The sequence below is a fragment of the Ochotona curzoniae genome, unplaced genomic scaffold (assembly GCF_017591425.1).
Source record: "Ochotona curzoniae isolate NIBS_2020 unplaced genomic scaffold, NIBS_Ocur_1.0 contig_4612, whole genome shotgun sequence".
In the NCBI taxonomy this organism is placed as follows: Eukaryota; Metazoa; Chordata; class Mammalia; order Lagomorpha; family Ochotonidae; genus Ochotona; species Ochotona curzoniae.
In genome coordinates, this window is record NW_024466343.1 from 89,990 (window position 1) to 113,311 (window position 23,322).

At 40.7% G+C, this 23,322-nt stretch overlaps 1 protein-coding gene across 2 annotated transcripts in view; it reads right to left on the reverse strand.

Moving 5' to 3' along the window:
- Positions 1–23,322, reverse strand: part of WLS (Wnt ligand secretion mediator) — a 111,140-nt gene that overhangs the window by 48,683 nt on the left and 39,135 nt on the right. The window contains exon 2 of one of the 2 annotated variants that reach the window (XM_040987204.1): positions 18,855–19,127. The exons of the other annotated variant lie outside the window; for it this stretch is intronic. Within the exon in view, the coding sequence (XP_040843138.1) occupies positions 18,855–19,127 (273 nt within the window). The remainder of the gene's footprint in view (positions 1–18,854; positions 19,128–23,322) is intronic. 2 annotated transcript variants of the gene reach the window in all.

The following is a 23,322-nucleotide window of genomic DNA, read 5'->3' on the forward strand; positions in this document are numbered from 1 at the left end:
AGTTCCGTAAAGGAAAAAAGTAGGCTAGAACAAGCTTTTTATTTCCAACCCACCTCTTCTTCGTTCCCATGAATGAGGAGGGATACAAATGAGAGCAGGCAGCCAAGGGAGAAAAATAATACTGCGGCTGGGTCCTGACCTCTTGGATTCCTGCCAACAGAGAAGCCCAAGAGGCGACATTTAATTGTGGAAAAACCAGCCTGGCTCTCCTCTTATCTTTTTCCTCTGTGACTTAAACCCACAATTACTGGCAACCCCTAGATTCCGAGTCACTCAGCTGGTGGTGGCAGCAATGGATGCGTCTGTAGCTGAAAAGCAAAAGGGAGTAGAATTTTACCTGCCTCCGGGCCGGCCGGCCCTGTGCGAACACTGCCCCAACCCAGCTTTCTGACTTCTCCCATTAAAAAGTTCACAGATACCCTCCTGTCGGGAATACCATCACGTGAGAAATCCAGATGGAAGAAAAAGAAATGTGACTCCAGCTGCTGTCTAATTCAAAGGACAAGCTCGAAGTCTCACATCCTAAATTCCACATTTCATTTCAGCACCAGATATGCGATTTTCAATCCCTTTTCTTTAAGGATCAAACTACACTTTTTTAGCCTGGTCATCAAGACTCACTGATTGGCTCCTCTGTCTTTTCAGAGCTTTTCGTTTCTCTCCCATGTGGGCATTCCTGCACAGCCTGATGATGGGCTTAATGTCGTTTGTACACATGTGCTGTTTTGAAAAATTTCACAGCAGAAGAAATGCGAGTTTTTCCTGCTCTGACTTTTATACCTTCAAAATAGATGAACTGGGAGCAACCATTTAACTTGCATAGTTTCAGTTCGCAAAACTTCAAAATTTGTATTCTGGTAATGACCTCACTCAAGATATCAAGATAGTAGAAATTTAACCTTAAGCATCAAGTATTGAGCATGCATAGGAGATACATACTAAATGTTCTTCTCTCTATCTTAATACCTTTGCCTGAGTTTTTGTTTTCATCCAGAAAAGCATTGCCACTGCCAGATCACTTTTCCCTTAACACTGCAGGCTGTGGGCTTCCTTACACTTCTTCCATCTTGAATTATTATTCCATTTAAAGATGTTTTAATTTACATATTATTGTTTACAGTCCAAATGTAATCAAATCATGCCACAGGGGCACATTCTCCTAAGCACGTGGAGAATTTCCTAATCTATTAAAGGATGCTCCCCTGTAGCTTCAGTATTGATCAATATGCAATTTGGTACTCACAGGATTTGTACTATGAAGCCAGAGCTCTTGTATTAGGATTTATACATCACTGAATTTCTAATCTTTCGATAAGCTTTGGGGCTTCAGTTGAAATAGGAACACTAATTATGTGAAAATCCTTGACCCCAAATGAATAACCACTGTCCTTGCTGATGTCAACTTACTGGAGAAAGTAGCCTGATCAAGCAAAAACCCAACCAGCACCCACCTAGGTCCTTGTCCTGGCTTGGCTCTGCCGCATGTTTCCGGTTGTCTAAACTCTCTCCACGACTCTTATTCCTCCCCACTCAAGAATAATAAGTATTCACTTTTATTGAGCATCTATTGTGTATCAAGTACTTTTGGAACAAAGTGCACATGAATTATTTTAGCTCAGTTCTTACAACAACCTCAGTAAGTTAGTACCATTGCCTCTGGTTTTATAGATGAAGACAATCTTCATCAATAGTCCCATGATTTTAAATGACAGGTGAGGGATTTAGCCCAGACACTCTAACTTGGAAGTGCTTATCAAATACTATCACTTATCTCTATAAGCTCTTTCACTTCTCATAATAAAACAAGGCTGCTCTTGGACCATGTCTTTGTCTTCACATAGTAGATGATCATAAAGTACAACATCTACCACATCTTCAAAACTCAACATTCAATTTAAAAATTATCTTTTCATTGAGTTGATTCTTTCCTTTTCTCTGTTCATAGGATCATTTGGGCACTTAAATACTGAAGACATTGGTATAATTTTTTGTTTGTTTTTTTCTCTCTCTGAACTGTACTATGAACTTATAACTAATTATTTTGATAACATACATACATATACATCTCATGTATTTACAGTTCCTGAGATTGTGCTAAGTGTGGGAGTAAAAAGAATGACACGCAGTCTCTGAATTCAATGAATTCTGTCAGACACAGAAGATACAAAAGTAAACAAAGAGGAACAATGATGGTTTCTGTGAATGTAGTATGAAGGGTAATGACTTACTTTAAATTATTTGTCTTTAACATCCTATGCAAAGTAATAGGTGCTCCACAAAAGATTACTGATGTATGCATGAGTTTGGAAAGGGGGGGTCTTACATCCCCGACTTTTAAAATTAAAAGATCTGCCATCCCATCATGAAAACTTTTTGAGGTTATTTTTACACTGACTTACCTAAAAACTGCTTTCTGTGTTGGTGGCTATGATACATTTTTTAATGTCAGACTAAAAATATATTTCCAGTACACCAACTCTGTCTGCCTACCCAAGGACTAGAAATGAACACAAGGTAATATGTAACAAAATAAAATATGAGAAACAATACTAGGCTCACCCACTCAGAAAGGACCATGTCTTCTGAGTAGTGTCTGCTAAAATGGCTCACACCTACTTACAAAACCATGAGACTTTGTAAAGTCAGAGTCTTAAGTGACTCACAGACTCTTGGCATCTGGCAATTAGAGAAGATGGGACCTTATGGGTCATCCAGTGTAATTTCCCACAGGAACAGAAAGCCACTTCCCAGAACTACCAATAGACCCATGAGTGGACCAAAGAAGTAACACACACACATACACTTAAGTCTCTTTTTTTCCCAATTCTGAGACTCTGAACAAATAATGAATGACAAATAAAAGTAAAGTTGTCATAATCAAAGATCATTTTGCTGCAAGTAATAAGATTATGTCTGCACTAGCATAAGCAGAAAATAGCTGGAAGGATACAATAATAACTCCAGGAAAATCCAGGGCAGAAGATGCTTTTAAGCTTGAAGACCTAGAACCAGGAATAGAGAGATGCCAAATGTAAAATCATTTCTGGTAGTCTATTGTAATTGAATCACAGAATCCTGCATCACCACTTTCCTGTTTGCATCCTATTCTCCCATTCTGCCAATCAACTTTCCTTGCTCCTCTGTGCACACTGTGAAAGATGCTGTTCATGTGGCCCTCAGGACTTTTCAGCTCAAGTGCTGATGAAGGCAGGCCACAAATTATTGAATCCTCATTTCTTATGAGAGAATTTGATTGATTCCTCTTGGGACCAGAGTCTGTTCATAATCCAATTATCTGTGTTTGGGACTGATCATGTGGTCAGTTGCCCATTCAACAGAGGTGGTAGAATACCAAGAGAGGACAGTTAGGCAGGCTCCTTAAGAAATTGAAATGGGCCCCCCCCCAAAAAATGACTAGTAACCTAACTAGTCAACAACCAGCATCTTGATACAAAAGCAGCTTGTACAGAAAGCACTGTTTATTGTGGTCATCATGATAAATCGCACCAAACCTCTTCTGCTTGATTACTCCCAGGGATAGGCTGCTTATCATTTGCAGAGACAATCTTTTAATTGGCAAGGAATGGTACAATTAGAAATTTTCAGTTGCAATAGCGTTAGTTACAATAGCGACTTTTTTTTTCAAGATATAAAATTTAAATGTTTTCCATCTTTCCCCTGGAAGCCTTCAATTTAATGAAGCCATGGCCTTGCTTGTTAGGCTTGAGCTTTCCTTTAGAGTCATCTAACAAAGAAATGGGCAAAGCAAAAAAAAGAGTGATTTTAACTAGATACTGTGAAGCAGCAATTATAAAAGTAGAATTCTTTCACTTAAATAATTACTACTGCTTCTAAATACTTTTGCTGGTAACTGTTATGAAAGCAAAAGGGGAACTGGAACCCTTCCTAGTATTAGGATGTAGATAGAAGACAGATATTGGAAAAACGTTTTTTTGTTTTTTTCTGAGGTGGAGTCCCTAGCACTTCTGCAAGCACAATTCAAGATTTTTCAACAAAATATTTTCCTACTCCAATCTAACTGCTTTTTGCTTTAAAGTACGTAATATATAAAATAACTTTATTTTTTTCTTAAATTAGTCAAAGATGTGATTTTTTCCTATACAAGATTCATACTCACTAAGTTTTTTTCCATACTGATATTTAAATACAGACAAGAAGATTCAAAGTTAGAAGAGAATGAGGAGGCAGAAACACAAAACACCTTGTAGATATTGAAGCCACCATCATGGAATCTGGCACTACCAGCTGCTCTGCTGGTCACATTGTTCAATTATGTCACTTGAATTTTGTTTTAGTAACCAGGATATACTTGTTATGGATGCAAAGAGAATCTTCTCATTTATAGTCTAAACTCAGAGCAGGAAATGAGACACGTGGGTGATCTGCAGCTGTGACACTATAAACAGGATCAGCTTACCACTTTGCCTGGATTCTAGACTGCACTATGTTCCCTGAACTATAGGTTGGGAACACTTCAAAACACTGAAAATATACCAATTTAGAAAGACAAATGATCTTTGGTCAGGAATATTAGGAAGGCACAGGCATAAGACTAACTTGATCTGTGGATAGTAGTGTACTTGTTGCTGGTACTAGACTAGTTCTTTCCTTCCTGTTCTTAATTATGTTTTATGGCTTTTCATTTAAAGATATGTACAGTAACTATGTAATGGAGACTATTATATCCATACACTGGATATGATAGTCTTAACTTCATGGTGTTGTAAATTTCTACGTTTTGTTTTTCTTCCTGTTGTTGATTTTGTTTTGTTTTTTATTTTTTTCTTTTTAAAAAAGATTTATTTATGTCTATTGGAAAGTCAGATATACAGACAGGAGAGACAGAGAGGAAAATCTTCCGTCCAGTGATTCACTCCCCGAGTGGCCACAATGACTGGAGCTGAGCCAATCCAAGGTCGGGAACCTGGAGCCTTCTCTGGGTCTCCCATGTGGGTGCAGGGTACCCAAGACTTTGGGCTGTCCTTGACTGCTTTCCCAGGCCACTAGCAGGGAGCTGGATGAGAAGCAGGGATGCCGGGATTAGAACCTCTGCACATATGGGATCCTGGTGTGTGCAAGGCGAGGACTTTAGCTGCTAGGCCACTGTGCTGGGCCCCTGTTGTTAATTTTGTTGTGACTTTTCAGTTGGGAGGGATTTATACTGATTGTGTAGTGGAGGCTGATATGTCCAGATGTGAAGATATGGTGCAGTGTGCATCTCTATTTCTGGATTCAGAATGGACTCATGGTGAAACTGTTGGATGTATGTTGACAATGGAAGGCTGTGCTCTCTGTCATTGTCCATGCCCACAATGATGGATTTATGATTCTTTATGAGGAACTATGCTGTTGTAATGATACAGGAGAAATCAGTGTGTGTGTGTGTGTGTCGGGGGTGGGGTGGGGAGGAATTTGGGAAAGCAGTAGGGGAAATCCCAGGGCTTATTATCATAAAATGATAATAATAATAAAAAAATTATATTAAGAAAAACTGGAACCAATCGACTATGATCTACTTTTTAGTGTTAAATTGACAGTAAGTCAATGGATGGCTGAATATACCCAATTATATGTGCTAAAATTTATACAAAATGCTTGGATCTAGAATAAAATGCTTTGTATTTCACCTTTTGAAATATTTGGATACATAAAAGGAGATCTTTTGAGCATGGGACCCAAATCTAAACATGAAACTCACTTATATTTTAGACATATTTTATATATATAGCCTAAAGGCAAATTTATGTATTTTTAGTAGGCTCACATTTTGCCTGTGATATGTCACAAGAGCTTAGGTGTGGAATTTTCCATTTGCAGCACTGTGTTGACATTCAATAAGTTTAGAATTTTGGAGTATTTTAGGTTTTAGATACTTGGATTAAGGAAACTCAATCTGCAATAACCTTATAACAGTTTTAGAAGAGCCCTACTCTGTTTCTGCAATTTTTTTTTTGTGCCAAACACAAAACCATTGAGCCATTTAGAGCTTTATAGTGATGATCATAGACAACTAGGGAGTTCCAAGAGGTGCTGTCCAAGAACTTGTGCTTAGTAATAATTACACCCAAATAAAACAAAGGCAAAGGTTCCCATGCTTCTGCCAACACCAACATGTTTACAATGGTTAATTCCCAGACAAGCTTACAGGTATGGCTGAAGATTCCCTCCAGGGAGGGATAATCCTTGAAGCAGAAGGACAAACATCTTGTTTCTAATCTTCTCTATCCTAGGTTAAATATATTAAAAAAAATCTTCCATCATAATATCACTTGCTTTTCATTTCAAGTCATAAAGAATACTGATACACTACTGGAAGAGCACAGTCATTTCCTAAAAAGTCAGAAAACTTTATCCCAGGATACTGAGCTGTGAAATTGGAAAATGGTTGGGTAACAATAACATTCTAGTTACCCTTTTCATTAGAAATATATTTAACAAAAAGATTTTCAGTTTGGGGAAGAAAAATTAGTTGTCACAGCAGGCATGATTCTGCTTCATTTAATCGTTTCTAGTATCCAAGGGTAGTACACAGCACAGGGCTCAAGGCAAAATATAATGCTCTTATTATCTAAGGATAAAATAAATGTCTGTCTTCCCTCTGCTCCATATCCTTTACCAGCATTTCTTAAGCCAAAGGGAATTTAGACCCTGGGAACTCCCAGATTGTTACTCAAGGCAGAGCCATTCATCTTGAGACTTTCTGCCAATAACAATTAATGCTTCTATTTTCATCTACCTGAGGATACAGAATCCACAGGTTAAATGTTCAGTTCCAACCAGACTAATTTCCATTTCAGATGCTGGTCACTAGCTCAGGTTTTGATTGATGTTTCTGTCCAATCAGCTTCAAATGTCACCTCCTACCCCCGACACACTCTCAATCCCCTCCTTGGATTCAATTAATTCCCTAGAATAGCTCACAAAACTCAGGGAGACACTTTCTATACATTTTTGTGGCTTATCACCAAGGATATTGGAAAGAATACAATTGTGCAACCAGAAGGAAGAGAGGCGCATTGCCAGCACGTGGGTAGCTTCCTTATCCCGTCCAGGGGAATCACATTCCAGTATTCGCCTTGGTGCAGCTATCTGGAAACTTCTCTAACCAGACCTTTCAGTTTTAGCAATGAGACATCATTGACAGTGTATCCTTTATTGGTGAGCAACTGAACTTCCGACCCTCTGCCCTCTTCAGGATTTGGGGAGCAACAATCTTAGTCCCAACCCCATCATCACACCATGCTCTTTCCAGTGACCAAGCACTTTCCAAAAGGTCCAAGGAAAAAATTATGCATAGATTAGTAGTATTTTTTGATTAATCAATCATTTAATTTGAAAGGCAGAAACAGAGATCTCCTTCTGCTGATCCTCTCCCTAAAAGCCTACAAGCACTCCAATATGGGACAGCTTCATTTCAAACAGAATCTTAACTGCTCTGTGAAACACCAATCCTTTCAAAGTAATTTGCACCATAATAAGCCTATTTTTAAATTTCATCTTCTGGGCCTAGCGCGATAGTGTGGTGGCTAAAGTCCTCGCCTTGAACTCACCGGGATCCCATATGTGCACTGGTTCTAATCCCAGCAGTGCCCACTTCCCATCCAGCTCCCTGCTAGTGGCCTGGGAAAGCAGTCAAGGACGGCCCAAAATTTGGGACCCTGCACCTGTGTGGGAGACCTGGAAGAAGCTCCTGGCTCCTGGCTTCGATTGGCTCAGCTCCAGCCATTGTGGCCACTTGGGGAGTGAACCATCGGACGGAAGATCTTCCTATCTGTCTCTCCTTCTCTCTGTATATCTGCCTTTCTGATAAAAGCAAATAAATATTTTTAAAAAATAAATTTCATCTTCCACACATTTTTTGAAGTTCCTTTCCTGTGTCTTGAAACACAAAACAGCTGCTCTTTTCCATATTTATGACTACATGACAACCATAGGTTTTGAAAACATTTAAAAGGTGAGAAGGAATGGTTCTGTTTAACAGACTCTTTCAAATGTGCACTATATTTTTGTATAATATGCATGGAATATTTAAAATCAGCAATTAGACATATATGCATATTATACCTGTGTGTAGGTATAACTATCTTGCAATGCCCATTTTGTCTCACAGGCATTAGCTTGATTGAAGTCTGAAACTGATTCAACAATGTCCAGTTTTTGTAGTATAAGTCCATGTTCTCTAGGTTTTTTTTGACCATTATTAAGGTCTCAAATGCAAGGTGAAAGCTGTGTTGCACATAAACTGGAATTTTAGAAAGGATGCAAATAACTAGGGATCACTTAAAACACTGTACTCACACTGTACTCACAATAACCTTCAAAGCTGTGTAAACAGACTTGTCCTGGAAATCTCAACTGCAATTTCACATCCTAAATTTCAAATTCTCTCTCTCTGTCTCTCTCAAAGGTAGCAAAGAGAGATTGAGGGACAGAGAGAAATTTTCCAACTTCTAGTTGACTGCCTGAATGTCCACAGCAGTCCTGTCTGAGTCAGGACAAAGCTAGGCATCAGGAACCGCATCTGGATGGCAGGAGGCCAGACACAAAGGCCGTCATCTGCTGCCGCCCAGAGTGTACGTTAGCAGAAACCTGAATGGGAAGTGGGAGCAGGACAAGTTCCCAGGCACAACAACCAAGCATTGAGGCGTCCCGAGCAGCACATGGCACCACAATATTTGACTCTGATTTTCTGGTCACATAGGATGGGTTTTAATTCTTCTTATAATTGGGAGAATATTATTAGTTAAGTCTGTGATAAACAAGAAGTCATTCACATATAATAGGATCTTATTCACCACATTTCTAACCTTTTTTAAAAAAAATTTATTTATTATTGGAAAGGCACATTTATAGAGAAAGATTCTTCATTTACTGGTTCACTCCCCAAGTGGGCACAATGGTGGAAGCTGAGCCAAACCAAGAGTCAGAAACTTCTTCCAGATTCCCCACATGGATGCAGGGTCCCTAGGCTTTGGTCCATCGTCTACTGTTTTTCCAGGCTACCAACAGGGAGCTAGATGGAAAGTGGAGCAGCCTGGAAATAAACTGGCAGTCGTATGGGTTTCTGGTGAATGCAGGGTGAGGATTTAACGGCTGAGCCATGGTGCCTGGCCCATTTCTTTTCTTATGTCAGAACGAATGAAAAGTAATGCCAAAATATATGAATTTGGTTCAAATTATTACCCATTCATATTAACCCTGAATATAAATGGCTTAAACTCATCAATCAAATGTCAGATTAGTGAACTGGATTTAAAAAAAAATCTATCTGTTGCCTACAGGAGACATATATCACCAACAAAGATCAGTGAAAACTATAGCTCATGGATTTTGATTTTTTTTTAAGTTTCATCTCTTCAAAAAGATCATACAATAGCATCATTTTCCTCAAGAAGGTTCTTGATTTTCATTTTCATTTCTTCAGTGACACATTAGTCTTTCAGCAGCAAGTTATTTAACTTCATGGCATTGTTAATTTCTTTTTTCTTCCTGTTGTTGATTTTGTTTTGTGGCTTTTCATTTAAGGGGATGTATAGTAACTGTGTAATGGAGACTCTTGTATCTAGTAGCATGTTGTTTAACTTCATGGCATTATAAATTTCTGTTTTTCTTCCTGTTGCTGATTTGTATTGTAATTTTTCATTTGAGGTGACATATAATAACTGTGTAATGGAAACTGTCATATCCAGATGTGAGGATACAATACAGTATGCATCTCTACTTCCAGACCAAAGATGGACTCTCAATGAAACTGTTCATTATATCTGGACAATAGGAAGCTGGACTCTGCCACTGCCCATTCCCGCAATGATGGACATATGACTGTTTATGAAGAACTACAGTATAGTGATACTACAGGGGAACTCAGTGAGGTGGGGGAGGGATCTAGGGAGGAGGCGTGGGAAATCCCAAGGCCTATGGAACTGTATCATAAAATGATAATAATAATAAAAAAAAACAAATGCTATGAAAATAAAATAAAATAAAAGTAATGAAAAATACAAAATGTGGCAGGCAATTTCACAAAATCTTAATGGAAGGATCAGAAGAAAATCTAGAACTGATAAGCATCATTTTAATTATATCATGTATGTGACTAGCTACATCAGTGAACAATGACATAATTCTTTGGATGATGTCTTAATGAGTGTATATTTAAAAAGGTACAGAAAATATATTTAAGGAATAAAAAATGTCCCCACAAACTCATTATATAGCCTTCTCATATGAAGGTCAGCAGCCACCACTCGTTGTTACTCTTTGATCTTGTTTCCTTTCTTAAGATTTACTTATTTTAGGGCCCAGCGCGATGGCGCAGTGGTTAAGGGCCTCGCCTTGCACACCCGGGATCCCATATGGCTGCTGGTTCTAGTCCCAGTGGCCCCGCTTCCCATCCAGCTCCCTGCCTGTGGCCTGGGAAAGCAGTCGAGGACGGCCCAAAGCTTTGGGACCCTGCACCCACGTGGGAGAACCGGAAGAGGCTCCTGGCATAGCATTGGCCGTTGAGCTCACTTGGGGAGTGAATCATTGGACGGAAGATCTTCCTCTCTGTCTCTCCTCTCTGTATATCCGCCTTTCCAATAAAAATAAAATAAATCTTTTTAAAAAAAAGATTTACTTATTTATATGAAAGGCAAAATGAGAGAAAGTCGAGGGAGAGAGACAGTGGGGGGTGGAATTTTCTATTCACAGGTTCAACCCTCAGGGCTAGGGCAGGCTGAAGCCAAGATTCAGAAACTCCATCTGGGTCTCCCATGTGGATGACAGGGGCCCATGCGCTCAGGCCAGCAGGAAGTTGGAGGGGGCAGAACATGAATTATGGTTCATATGGGATTCTGGCATCACAAGTGGTAGCTCAACTCACTTCACCCCAACACTGGGCCCCAAGGATAATTTCTAAGATAAAAAAAAAGGCACAATTTTTCTCTAGATAAAGCTAAAATTATTTTGATATTCCAATTTAATTTACATTTTTTTTGAAAGGTAGATTTTATAGATAGAGAAGGAAAAACAGAGGGAGAGAAAGGTGCTCCAGCAACTGGCTCACTCCCTGAACAGCCACAAAGGCAAGAACTGAGTTAATAATCCAAAGCTGGAAGCTAAGAGCCTCTTTCCAATTTGCATGGGTGCAGGGGGCCACGGCCCTGGCCATCCTCTAACTGCTCTCTCAGGTCATTTAGCAAGGAGCTGGAATCAGTCAGGACACTAACCAGTGCCTACATAGGATGCCAATGCTGCAAGTGTAGATGAGCCTGCTACACCAGCACGCTGGTTTCTATGCATAAATGTTTTAATAAAAGTGCCAACATGGACACTTATTGAAGATAAATATTTACTGGAAAATACTGGAATTCATCTGTGAAGTTATTACCATATGCAGGATCGTTACTTTACAGTCTGGTTTAATAAAAACGCTCAATATTTGAGGCTAAAAAATCATTTTATTTTGCACTGCTAAATCTAAAAGAGGTGAATAGCAAGCTTTGAGCATGTTTCCAAAGAGTTTATAGAAAAAAGGCACAATTCACTTACAACAAAATACAACTACATTAGGAACTGGTAAAAATGAATGCAGCTAAAAGAATCTGAGATACTTCATGCTATTTCAAAAATTTTAAATGATCTTCAGGGCTGAGCTCCTAGCCCAAGAGTTAAGACTCTCCTTGAGACAACTCCATTCCAGAACCAAATGTCTGGCTTCAAGTTCCAGCTCCAGCTTTGGTTCTAGTGCTGATTCCTGCCAGCACACTCAGTACAGGCAGCAACCAGCGAGCTGTGTTCTAGCACTCACAGGACTCCTGCTTTGAATCCTTGCCTCCCAGCTTTGACTTGGCCTAGCCCCAGCTACTGTGGGTATGTGTGGAATGAACCAAAGGATGGTCTCTCTCTGTCTCTCTTTCCCTCTTCTCATCTATCCATCTCTCAAATAAATAAAGCAATAAAAATTTAAAAAATATATCTCTTACTGTAAAATAATTCATTGAAAATATTTAAATTTTTTCCAAATGCTTTGCATCATTTTATTTAGGAACTGATCATAGACTTTTAAGGTTTCACACAACTCACCGGAGGCTCTGAGTTATTTTATTAATTGGTTCCCAAAAAAGTGAATTAAAGGCCAATCACCTTCAGCAATGTAAAATGCAATCGCAGGAGGATCTGACTCTTTCCTTACAATCTGAAAACTGAACCCAGTTGAGACACATTCTAAAGTGTTGGACTATACTCTAAATAATAGCCTGTCATACCAAACTGCTTCAAAGTAGAAACACAGAACCCCTACAGCCAATTCTGAACATCCTAGACACAATATAATCAATAAGCACTATGATTAGAATGCCTGCATTCTTGAACACTGAAATTCTTTTTTATTATTATCATTTTATTTTGATGATCTTTACGTAGTTCGTTAGGGCATAAAGTGTCAAGGGCTACAAGAAAGCGGGTAAGACCATTGTTTCCACATTTCCACTGAAATGTTTTTTAGATAACAAAAATATTACTTTGCTTTATGTTTCATTTTTATCAGGAGAATGAAAATGAAAATTTTTCATTTGATTTCCTACACAGAAAACTGTGGATTTTGTAAATGTGGAAATAATGTACAATCTGACATCTAGTAAGAAAACACAGAAAGCAATTCAGCCATGCAGGTCACAAGGCTGGCAAATACACATCATAAACCCAGGAAGGTAGCTAAGGAAATCTTTTACAGGAAGGAAAGCAGAGGGAAATAATGCAGAACATTGCGCAGAAAACTGCAGGGGAATGTGACAACAGTGTTACTTGAAGGATAGGTAGTTTTCAGTGAGGAGCCCTTCATTTGTAAGGTCACCAGCAGAGGAAGAGGTAACTAGGTTGGACTTGAGCAAAGGCGGGAAGACAGAAAACCTCTGGATGTGTTTGCGGAGTAGGTTACTCATGTCTGAGGAAGCAGAGAATGTGCAGGGAGAGATAAGGCTAGAAAGTAGCATTGGGCCAGAATGAAGAGGACTCTGTCAACGTTTATCTACTAACCACTTTCTCTCTCTTTCTGTGTAACTCTGTCTCTCAAATAAATAAAATACATCTTTTAAAAAAAAAAAAAAGATCCCACTAATCAAGGTGTGAAAATGAAAACTTGAAAATGGCTTTGCAATAAGGCAGAAATCATCATCATAACAGTTGCTTTTATTTTCATTACTTTGTTGCTAAGTAAATAAAGTTTATGATTCAAGAAGTTTATTTTGGGGGGTGACTGGGCTTGCTGATTGGCTTCTAACCAATAAAACACAGTGGGAAGAATAGAATGTCCCAGCGAGATGGAGTGGCCTTCCTCCTGGGTGCCCCTCAGCTCTCCCTAGTTGTCATCACAGTGTCTGGGAGAAGCCAGCTGCCGTGCTGTGATGTCGTTCTCTAGAAGGTCTGTGTGTAGAGGATGGAGCCTGCCACCCACTACCTGAGTGGGCTTGCAAACAGATCCCTTTCCCCCTTATCCTCAAGAGAGAGGCTGAGCATGAAACTTCCAAACCAAGTTGTGCCCAGGTTCCTAACCCACATAAGAATAAATGATCATTGATTTTAAATGCTATATCTTGATCTGTTATTCAATACTATCAGAGCAAATAATAGCAATTATGCGACTTTTATTACTAGAGAATAAACAAATCATTTCCTCTAGACTCTTAGCTAAGAAATTAGAATCTGTCCAAAAAAGAATTACACTCAAAATAAACCCTAGACCCCCAGCCCAGCTTGTAGAATACTACATCTTTAACCTTCCCTCCCAAACACATGTAAGTCATATAATCTGCTTCTCTCATCCTCCCATACTTATTCTTACAGTCCCTATTGTCTTCTTAAATACAGTCTCAGGACTTGGAATACTAACCCCAAGCTTTGAGGTTCAGAAATTAGTTTTACATTCATAGTTTTAATTCTCACAGCCAACAGTTTCCTTTCCAAAGCTCACACATTATACTGGACATTTATCTTACTATATAGCACATTCTTTCTCATTTGTGGGTATGTCTTTTCTTCCAGGTTTCCTCTCCCTAATCTGTTATTAGAAACATGTCATATGGAATTGTATATCCTTAGTGTCTGTTGTTTAACATAGGAAAATTTTGATGAGCAAATGAAAAATGTGTTATATAATCAAAGAATTATTAAAATTGAGGCACAAATCTGGACTTCATATCAGCTTTCCATGTGGAATTTCCATTTTTATCAGCATTTATGTTACTACAAGGAAATGTTTGTGACATGATGTTAATGAGTGAAGGGCATTGATTCATGGTTCTAGAGGTTCAAGTGCAAAGTCAGGCAGCCTCAGTGGCTGGGCATCTGTTGAGAGAGGCAGATGGCAACAGTGATGTGTGTAGCGAGGGAGGATCAGATGGTAAACAAGAAAGCAAAGAAATGCCTCATAATTTATTTTTATGGGAACAAGATCAGGGACATATGAAATTAAAAATACCACATTCCCACCAGGCCCACCCTAAAATATCATCCCCAGATGTATTTTTTACCCCTCTTGATACCATTAACTTAAGACTTTACAGATAAACGATCTACCTTTAGCAGCTGGGGAACCAAAGCCTGTCTAAACTATAGCAATTTCCTTCTAGAAACAATTTTCTTCCAGATTAAAAAAAAAACTCTCTATTTTACTCCCAATCTCACCAATTCCTTGCAGACTTTCCTCTTTAACATTTGCCTCAAATACCTGTGTATTCATCTCTATACTCCTTCAGTGCTCACATACCTGCCAGGTCAGTCTCTTCTTGCCCCACTCTAAAGTCTTATTCCTATGCTGCCCCAGTCTCCAGGCAAGCCTAGGTCACAGCATCCAGCACATCATTCTGCAATGGTTGCTTATATATCTGCCATTTTCACCTGATTAGAAATCCCTTAAAGACAGCATCTTTATCTGTGTCCACATGGTCTGCACAGTGCCTGGCAACAGCAGGCACTCAAAACAGTTTGTATTTGAATGGGAAAAACAAGAGTCTGCATTCTAGAAAGTTATTTTAGCATAGCCTGCTGATTTGGTCAATAGATAAGTTGGTCATTGAGCACTTACTATGCTCCAGCTTCTAAATAGAATAAAGTCAATACATTCGAGCACCAAGTTTACAGCTGATATAGAAGAAATATAATTTGGAAAACTGATGGAATCCATTGACAGGCCTCAGGCAGAACTATTTTAAACAGATTTTCTTCTCTTTGCATGATACTTCCCTAATCTTGTTCTAGTAAAAAATGTTCTTTCCTTTCTCAATGTAAGATTTCCTAAACTACCCCCTCAATGCCATGTATATATCTGCCTCAGAAAAATCACCCAATAATCTTCTTCCTTCCAAATATGACATGTCACATTTTGCAATTTTGCAATTACAACAAGTAAGCTAAAACAATAAAAAATAAAATGGTTGCTTATGTGATGGATAAATGAATGTTTGTGGATGGCATTCCTATCTCATAGCGATCGTTTTCTAAGACAAGGGTTCTACTCAAAGTCATGGGAAAAGCCTTTTAAAGGCACAGAACAGACTAAGCAAGGTATGACCAAAGAGCTTGCCATCAGTCACAGGTAAAGGAACCCACAACATTCTGGACTGGTCAAGGCAGCAGCACCCGAATGTGCATCCTGAATAGGGTGTGGGGTGGGCCAGGCTGCAATATTCACCAGCTCATACAAGGCCAAATGGAAGGCCAGACTGCTCCAGACACTGGCCTAAAACCCAATGGCATGTATGAGAACTGGGTCTGGGAGTGGATCAAGTGAAGGCATTTGGGAAACTGCTCTGGTGAGTCATAGCTCCCACTGGTGAACACGTGGTCCAGACCTGGGGATCGGACAAGTTGGGCAAAGTAGCTCCAACAGTTGGCTAATGTATAAATTGGTAATGGAACGGGATGTACTGGGCAGGACTGAGCAAACCTTAGCCCACAAGCAAAACTAGAAACCAAGATGGAGCACAGGTTCATGCCGAGCTAGGCTCTTGCATCTACTGGTCTGTGTGAGTCAGGGACGCTAAGCCACAGTATCTAAGGCAGAGGCCAGGACAGGTGAGGGGCTAAGCTAAGCTGAGTCAGAGCAACCACTGGCATGCATGTGATCTATGGCTGGGAGGAGGCCCAGTTGGGGATTAAGGGGACATCCTAACGAGGTGGAGGTTCCCACCAAGGGAAGCACGAGCTGGAATGGGGACTGCTTTCTGATCAAGAAACGGTTGTAGTCTCCCTTGGCACAAGTGTGGACTGGGACTGGATGCACCAAGCCAGGCCAGACTCCAATAGTATCTGGTGTCCTGGAGGACCAGGGTAGATGTGGGATGGACTAGGCTAGGTCTCAACCTCTACTGAGCCATGTGTGAACCATATGTGGGTATGGACGAGCCATGGCTGGGCTGAAACATCCAACAGCAAGGACCAGCTTGGGTTGAAGGCCAGTCAGGAAAAACCACTGTTTCTGCTAGGACAGTAGGTGAACTGAGTAGGGCTGGCTCATGGACTCCCTGGTATGCACAAAATCTGGCATTGGGAGGGGTTCTGATGGAGGAGCCTGGGCAACTGCTCTGGCAGGACACAGATCCTGCAGGTAAGCACAAGAAGCATGATAGGAAACAGCCCAGAATAGGCCATGGAAAGCTTCCCACTGGCATACATTTGGCACGGGTTGGGGGCAGACCAGACTGAATCAGTTCACATCATCCACTGGCAAATCTGAGCACCAGAACAGAGTGTGGGTCAGGCCAGGTTGGGACGCGACATAAACCAGTGCATAATATGGAATGCCAGGGTGAGGTTGCCTGTACCGGATGTGACCACAGCGCCCAACCAGCATGAGTGAGAACCAGAAAGGGAGGAGGCAGAGCCTGCAGGAGGGAATAAGATGGGGGGGTGGGTTCCCTTGCTCAACAGCTACTCCCACTGGAGCGTGTGAGCTGGGATGGGGCAGACCAGACTAAGCAGGGTTACAACACCTGTGTGTTCCATGTGGACTAGATCAGGGAAAAGCCAGGCTGGCTGATTATTCCTACTGGTGCAAACAAAATTAGAGTGGGTGAAGGCTATTTGGGCTTAGCCACAGTATCAGCTGGCAGAAGCTGGTACTGGGGGCTAATTCTGTCAAGTCAAACCACAGAACCACCTGGAGAGTGAATAATCCAGGAATGGGAGAGGCCTGGGAGGGAAATAGTGGGCTCCTCCCTCTTGGGTTACCACTTCCACGGGAGGGCATAAAACTAGGGCAGGGGGGCCTGGCGCGGTGGTGCAAGTGGTTAAAGGTCCTCGCCTTGCACGCCCGGGATCCCATATGGGCGCCGGTTCTGATCCCGGCAGCCCCGCTTCCCTTCTGGCTCCCTGCCTGTGGCCTGGGAAGGCAGTCAAGCACGGCCCAAGGCTTTGGGAACCTGCACCCGCGTGGGAGACCCGGAAGAGGCTCCTGGCTTCGGATCGGCATAGTATCGGCCCGTTGCGCTCACTTGGGGAGTGAATCATCGGACGTAAGATCTTCCTCTCTGTCTCTCCTCTCTGTATATCTGCCTTTCCAATGAAAAAATAATAAAAATAAATCTTTAAAAAAAAAAAAAAAACTAGGCCAGGGGCTGGGGTGGCTAGACAGATTGGCACTCAACAACATCCATGAGGGCTGGATAGTCGAGCTGGTTAGATGGAACTAAGCTTAATACCCATAGACATGTACGAGAGCCAAATGGGATATGGGACGGACTGGACTAGTCTGCTACACATACTGGCAAACCAGGGTAGGGGGTGGGCCTGGTGGGGGTTATCGTGGGTCTCTCTGATTAGGCTACAGCTCCCACTGGTTTATGTGAGGGCTGAGAATGTGCTGGGCAGAATCAGGCTGGACTGCAACACCCGTTGGTTCCAGTGGAAGTTGGGACTGAAAACAGAACAACCCAGCAATTGCAACTACCAGCTGACTGGGGTGATGGACTGTGCCAGGCCCTGTGCTTGCTAGTACATACAAGAATCTGGTCTGGCAACACCTTAGACAAATTTTCTTTGTGAATCCCTCCAATTGAAATGCTGGACTCGGAACCCTAACCAAGAAAAGACAGAAGACAGAACAAGTCAATCAACTACCTCAGCTATATATTGGCAGCAAAATACTGGGCAAATGGAGACTCTATGAGGGACTATGTCAATCAGAGAATTCTTCAACAAGCTCATCATGCTTGGAGTGGCGAGATTGGCAACGATTCATAACTGGTGAACTATCAAAACCAGTTGAGCAGGACCCTCAGAGCGTGCCCCACATCCAGGACCTGGGATGTGTGGGAGACTGGGTGGGGCTTCTCCCTCAGTATCCCACTTTACCTCAGATACATGAAGAAAACAATATGAAAATAATAGTCTTACCCACTTTCCTATAGCCCTTGAACCTTCTTACCCTAATTAACTATGTAATGATAGTCAAAAATTTAATAAAAATGAAAAAAATTTAAAAGATAAATAGAAGCACAGAATCTTTCAGAAGCCCCGAGGCCTTCCCTGGGATTTGCTCTGGTATTAGGGAGGTGATGGAGCCTGCTGGTTAGAGCAGCTTTGAGACAGAAATCCCAGCTCTTCCACTCATTCATCTTCTGATCTTAGGCAACCTCAGTGGTGTCAAGAGTTATACCTCAAAAATGAAATCTTAATAAGACCCACCTCATGGGCAGATTGGGAAGGATAAAATGGTTAAGATGGGTGAAAGTCAGCAGTAAACAACTTCATGTAATTGTTGCCAGCATTTTTATTGTTCCCAAAGTGCGTTCCCAAAGAACCTGAAGCAGCAGATTCTCTGGGGCCCGAGAGGTCAAAGAAGGGCAAACACTTACTGATTTGGTTGTTCAGCTTGAAGGCAATGTCCAGTTGCAGGATGAACAGCATGAATTGGAACCAAGGACTCATCTCCATGGCTGGCAGAGGAATGTGGACAGAAAACACAATGTCGTTGGCTTCGATTTCTCTTGGAATTGCCTCCTCGATGTCACGGATCTTGTCACACTGATTAGGTCCCCAAGGCATTAACCACTTGGTCTTGTGATGGTTCTTCCGGACATCCACACATTTCACTGATAGATAGGACACTGCTGTCGTGGGTCCTGGGGCTGAAAAGAAAAAGGTTTTCCATTTTAGTGAAACCATTGCTGAAGAAGTCATTCCTGTTTAATGTTCATCCTACTTCTTACTTCTCTCCAGTAGAAGTACTGAAACCTCCAGGGGATTTTAAATATCCCCAAGCACCCAAGCCCTCCCATTTTGTTTTCCACCATTGTCCTTTAAAAGTACACTTTTTAATTTAATGAATTAATTAATCTTTTAATGATTTCTTTATTTTTATTGGAAAGGCAGATATATAGAGAGGAGGAGAGACAGAGGGGAAGATCTTCCATCCAATGTTTCACTCCCCAAGAGGCCACAATGACTGAAGCTGAGCCAATCTGAAGCCAGGAGTTCTGGGTCTCCCACACAGGTGCAGGGTCCCAAGGGTTTGGGCTGTCTTTGACTGCTTTCCCAGGCTGCAAGCAGGGAGCTAGATGGGAAGCAGGGCTGCCAGGAATAGAGCTAGCACCCATATGGGATTCCAGCACATCAAGGTGAGGACTTTAGCTGCTAGGCTATTGTGCTGGGTCCCCAAAGAACACTTTTGTTACCATGTGGTGTGGTTAGCTCCTCCTTCCACACCACTGTCCAGGACTCAAGCATCTCAGCGGCCTTTGCCCAAGCGTAGGGTGTTCTGGCTTTTACAGAGATTGGAAGACCTGAGTCTGAAGCCTGGTGAAGCAACTTTATGCTAGTGAATCAGTTATATTAAGCACAATTTAGGGCCCTCATTAAGAATCAGGACAGCTGATCTCTAACATTCCCCTTTGCTCTAAAATTGTACAACACCGCTCTTGATTGAGGCAAAGAACCACACGGACCTGACTTAGGCACGTATCAGATGGCAGAAACCCAAACAATGACTGCTACTCCAAAGGAATGATCAAATACGAGCCTTACTTTTCAAGATAGAAATCAAATTTAAAATATATAACATGAAAAAACTACCATATGTGGACTGGCTTTGTGAAGCTAGTTTTGGCAGCCCATAACCTGTACCAGAATACCTAGCCCTAGTCCAGGCTGCTCTGTGGTCAATCCACCTTCCTACTAATGCATATAGCTGAAGTTCTTGAGTTTCAGCCACTCATACAGGAGACCAGACAACGTCTCTGGTGCCTGGCTCCAGCCTGGTCTAGTTCAGACTGTAGTGGCCATCTTATGGGTGAACCAGTAGAAGGAGGCTTAGGGTGTGTGTGTGTGTGTGTGTGTGTGCGTGTGTGTGTGTGCATCCTCTCTGTCACTTTTTCAAATAAATTAATTAAACTAAAAATTCACATTAGTATATGACTATAAAATAGTTACATGATCATAACTGAAAAAATGCAAGCTATAAAAGCTTTAAGATTAAAACAGCACTTACTCAAATCCCACTAGAGTGAAATAACTGTTGCCGGAAATATATCAAAATATAACCTGCCTTTTCTTTGAGTGTCTTAGACAAAAATGTATATACAAATGAAATTTTTTTAACTTTTATATGAATATTAAACTGTTTTTACAAAGTAAGGTCATATCATACATTATTTGATACTTCTTTATTTATTGAGATTTATTGTTTTGAAAGACAATGATAGGGAGTTAGAGATAGAAAAAGTAACTTCCATCCATTCCATTTTCCAAATGGCCACAATTTCCAAGGTTGTTTCAGGCCAATGTCAGGAGCCCAGAACAGCATCTGCTGTCTAACACGGAATGCAGGAGCCTGAGTATTTTGGCCATTTTCACTATCCTCAGGCACATTGGCAAGGAGATAGCTCAGAGCGAAGAAGCTGGGTGCTGAAGCCATGCTCTAGCACGTGATGTTGCAGAGGCAGTTTAACTCACCACACCACAACACCGGCACACAGGTAACCACATAGAGTTCCCAACTATTTGTTCACTTCCCAGATGCCTACACACTGCCTGATGTTAGGCCAGGTACAGGGCAGTAGCCTGGAACTCAGTAAGTCTCCCATGTGAGTGGCAAGGCCCTAAGTATATTAGCCATCATCTATTGCCTTGTAGAGTACACATTAGGAATGGAGTTGGGACTTGAACAAAAGAACTCCAATGCAGGATGCTCGTGTCCCAAGCATTAGCCCAACCGTTGGGCCAAATGCCTGCCCCATCTTATTTATTTAAAAAAGCTAGGTAGCACATGTTAAATAACATCAGCTCAGGAAGCAATTCCTGTGGTTTCAACCCTACCTCTGCCATTTATCATTTACTTTAGTGCCCTACTAATCCATACTAAGAAAGTTTAGGGCAAATTACTAGGCCTATCTAAGTATTGGTTTTATCCTCTCTTAGGATAATAATCATTATATATCAGAGCTCTGTAATTCTCTGTATATATAAACAATACAACACATGAAAAGCATCCAGAACATTCCACAAAGCATAAAATTAAGATTAACAATAATATAAATTTAGATTTTTCTATATAGTCAAAATACTACATGATTACAAAATGGTCTATCATGCATACCAAAATTCATCATTTAAAAAAAAAAACTAATTATGAACTTTCAGGGAAATGTGTTGGCATAGCAAGCTAATTCTCCACCTGTGACACTGCCATCCTATATTGACACTGGTTTGTGTCCAAGCTTCTCTACTTCTGATACAACTCCCTGCTAATGGCCTGGGAAGGCAGAAGAAGGCCCAACTTCTTGGTCCCCCGAATACACCCGGAATAGACCCGGAAGATGCTCCTTCCTCCCAGATCTGCACTGGCTCAGATCTGGCTGTTGCAGCCATTTGAGGAGAGAACCAGTGATGGAAGATTTCTCTGTTTCTATCCATAACACTTTCAAGTAAAAATAAATAATAAATCTTTAAAAAATAAGAAAAAATAAAATGAGATTACTTGGTCAATATTTTTGCAAATTTTTGTAAATATTTCGATTTGTTACCTGAAAGTGCCCATAGCATATTTTAATACAGAAGTTACATACTGTTACAGGATCCATCTTTTCCTTAATGTTTTTTCCCTAGGCTTTTACGCTTAGGAAGACTAGCTTTATTTGTCTCTAAATTCAACAGTCACTTGTAATTATTTTGAGTTATTTTTATAATTTCATTTTTTATAATAGTTGCTCCAGTGGGAGTTTGCTTTGACTTAAGACGTGAGGCTCCAGTTAACAGATCTTCACTTGATGGAAGCCAGCACAGATCTCTGTAAAATCTGCTCTTTTCCACATACTAGCCTGTCAGTTCAGGAGCAAGTACAATGATCTCTTTGCAGACTTTCATAGCTTTCTTCGTACAGGTCTTCCTAGTACAGTACAGTTTCAAAGCATATCCATAAAACTATCCCATTAAAATAGTGAAAGAAAAAGTTATAAAGTATGACTTATGTGTGTGGTTCAATACGCTTAATTCTGTGCAGCTAGTACTTGAAACACTGTTTTCTGAGCAGAAATTATCTTGAATAACAGAGATCAGATAATAACCAGGAGATTGTGCAAAGCCAAAAGAGAGTCACTTTGGAAACAAAGTGTGAATTGCTAACATTTTGCCCTACTTCCAGTGTTGAATACCACAATTCATAAATATTTAAACTTACGGCAAAATTTGAGTACTAAAACAATGGTACATTTGTAAAAAGTTGGGACAAAGGCTATACAAACCAGAGAACTCAGCACTCCTAAATTCTAGCCCAAAGCCCTCTGATTGATGCTGAACACGGCAACACGGACTCATTGCTATCTGCGCTGCGGAAATTTTTCTTTGTAACTAAAAACTGTACAACTATCACAAAGTCTTTCTACAGCTAATCCATCTAAAATCAGACATCTGACTTATTATTAGAAACATGAGTCAATCAAACTTTTGCTAGCCTGACTCAGCTAAATAGCCCACCAACATGAGAAAGACCAAATGGCACATTTAACTGAACCGCTTTTAATGTGGTCAGAGAAATAAACAGTAAGACAAAAGTCATGAATTCCATTTTTGGCTGCCACACACAACCTAACTATTTGCAGCAGAAAATAGTTACTGCATTTTAAAACTGCTATTCTTCCAAAATGAACATAACTTTTGTCATTTCTTTATTTCTTTTTCCCATTTGAAAAACAAGTCTCTCACTGCTCGGGCCAAAAGGAAAAAGAACTAGCCAAGCTCCTCTGTTAAGCTCCAAAACCACATTCCAAGCTTAATAACAGAGGGGCTGAACACTTTATGGGCAGAAAGTCTGCATTTTTAATGGATGCC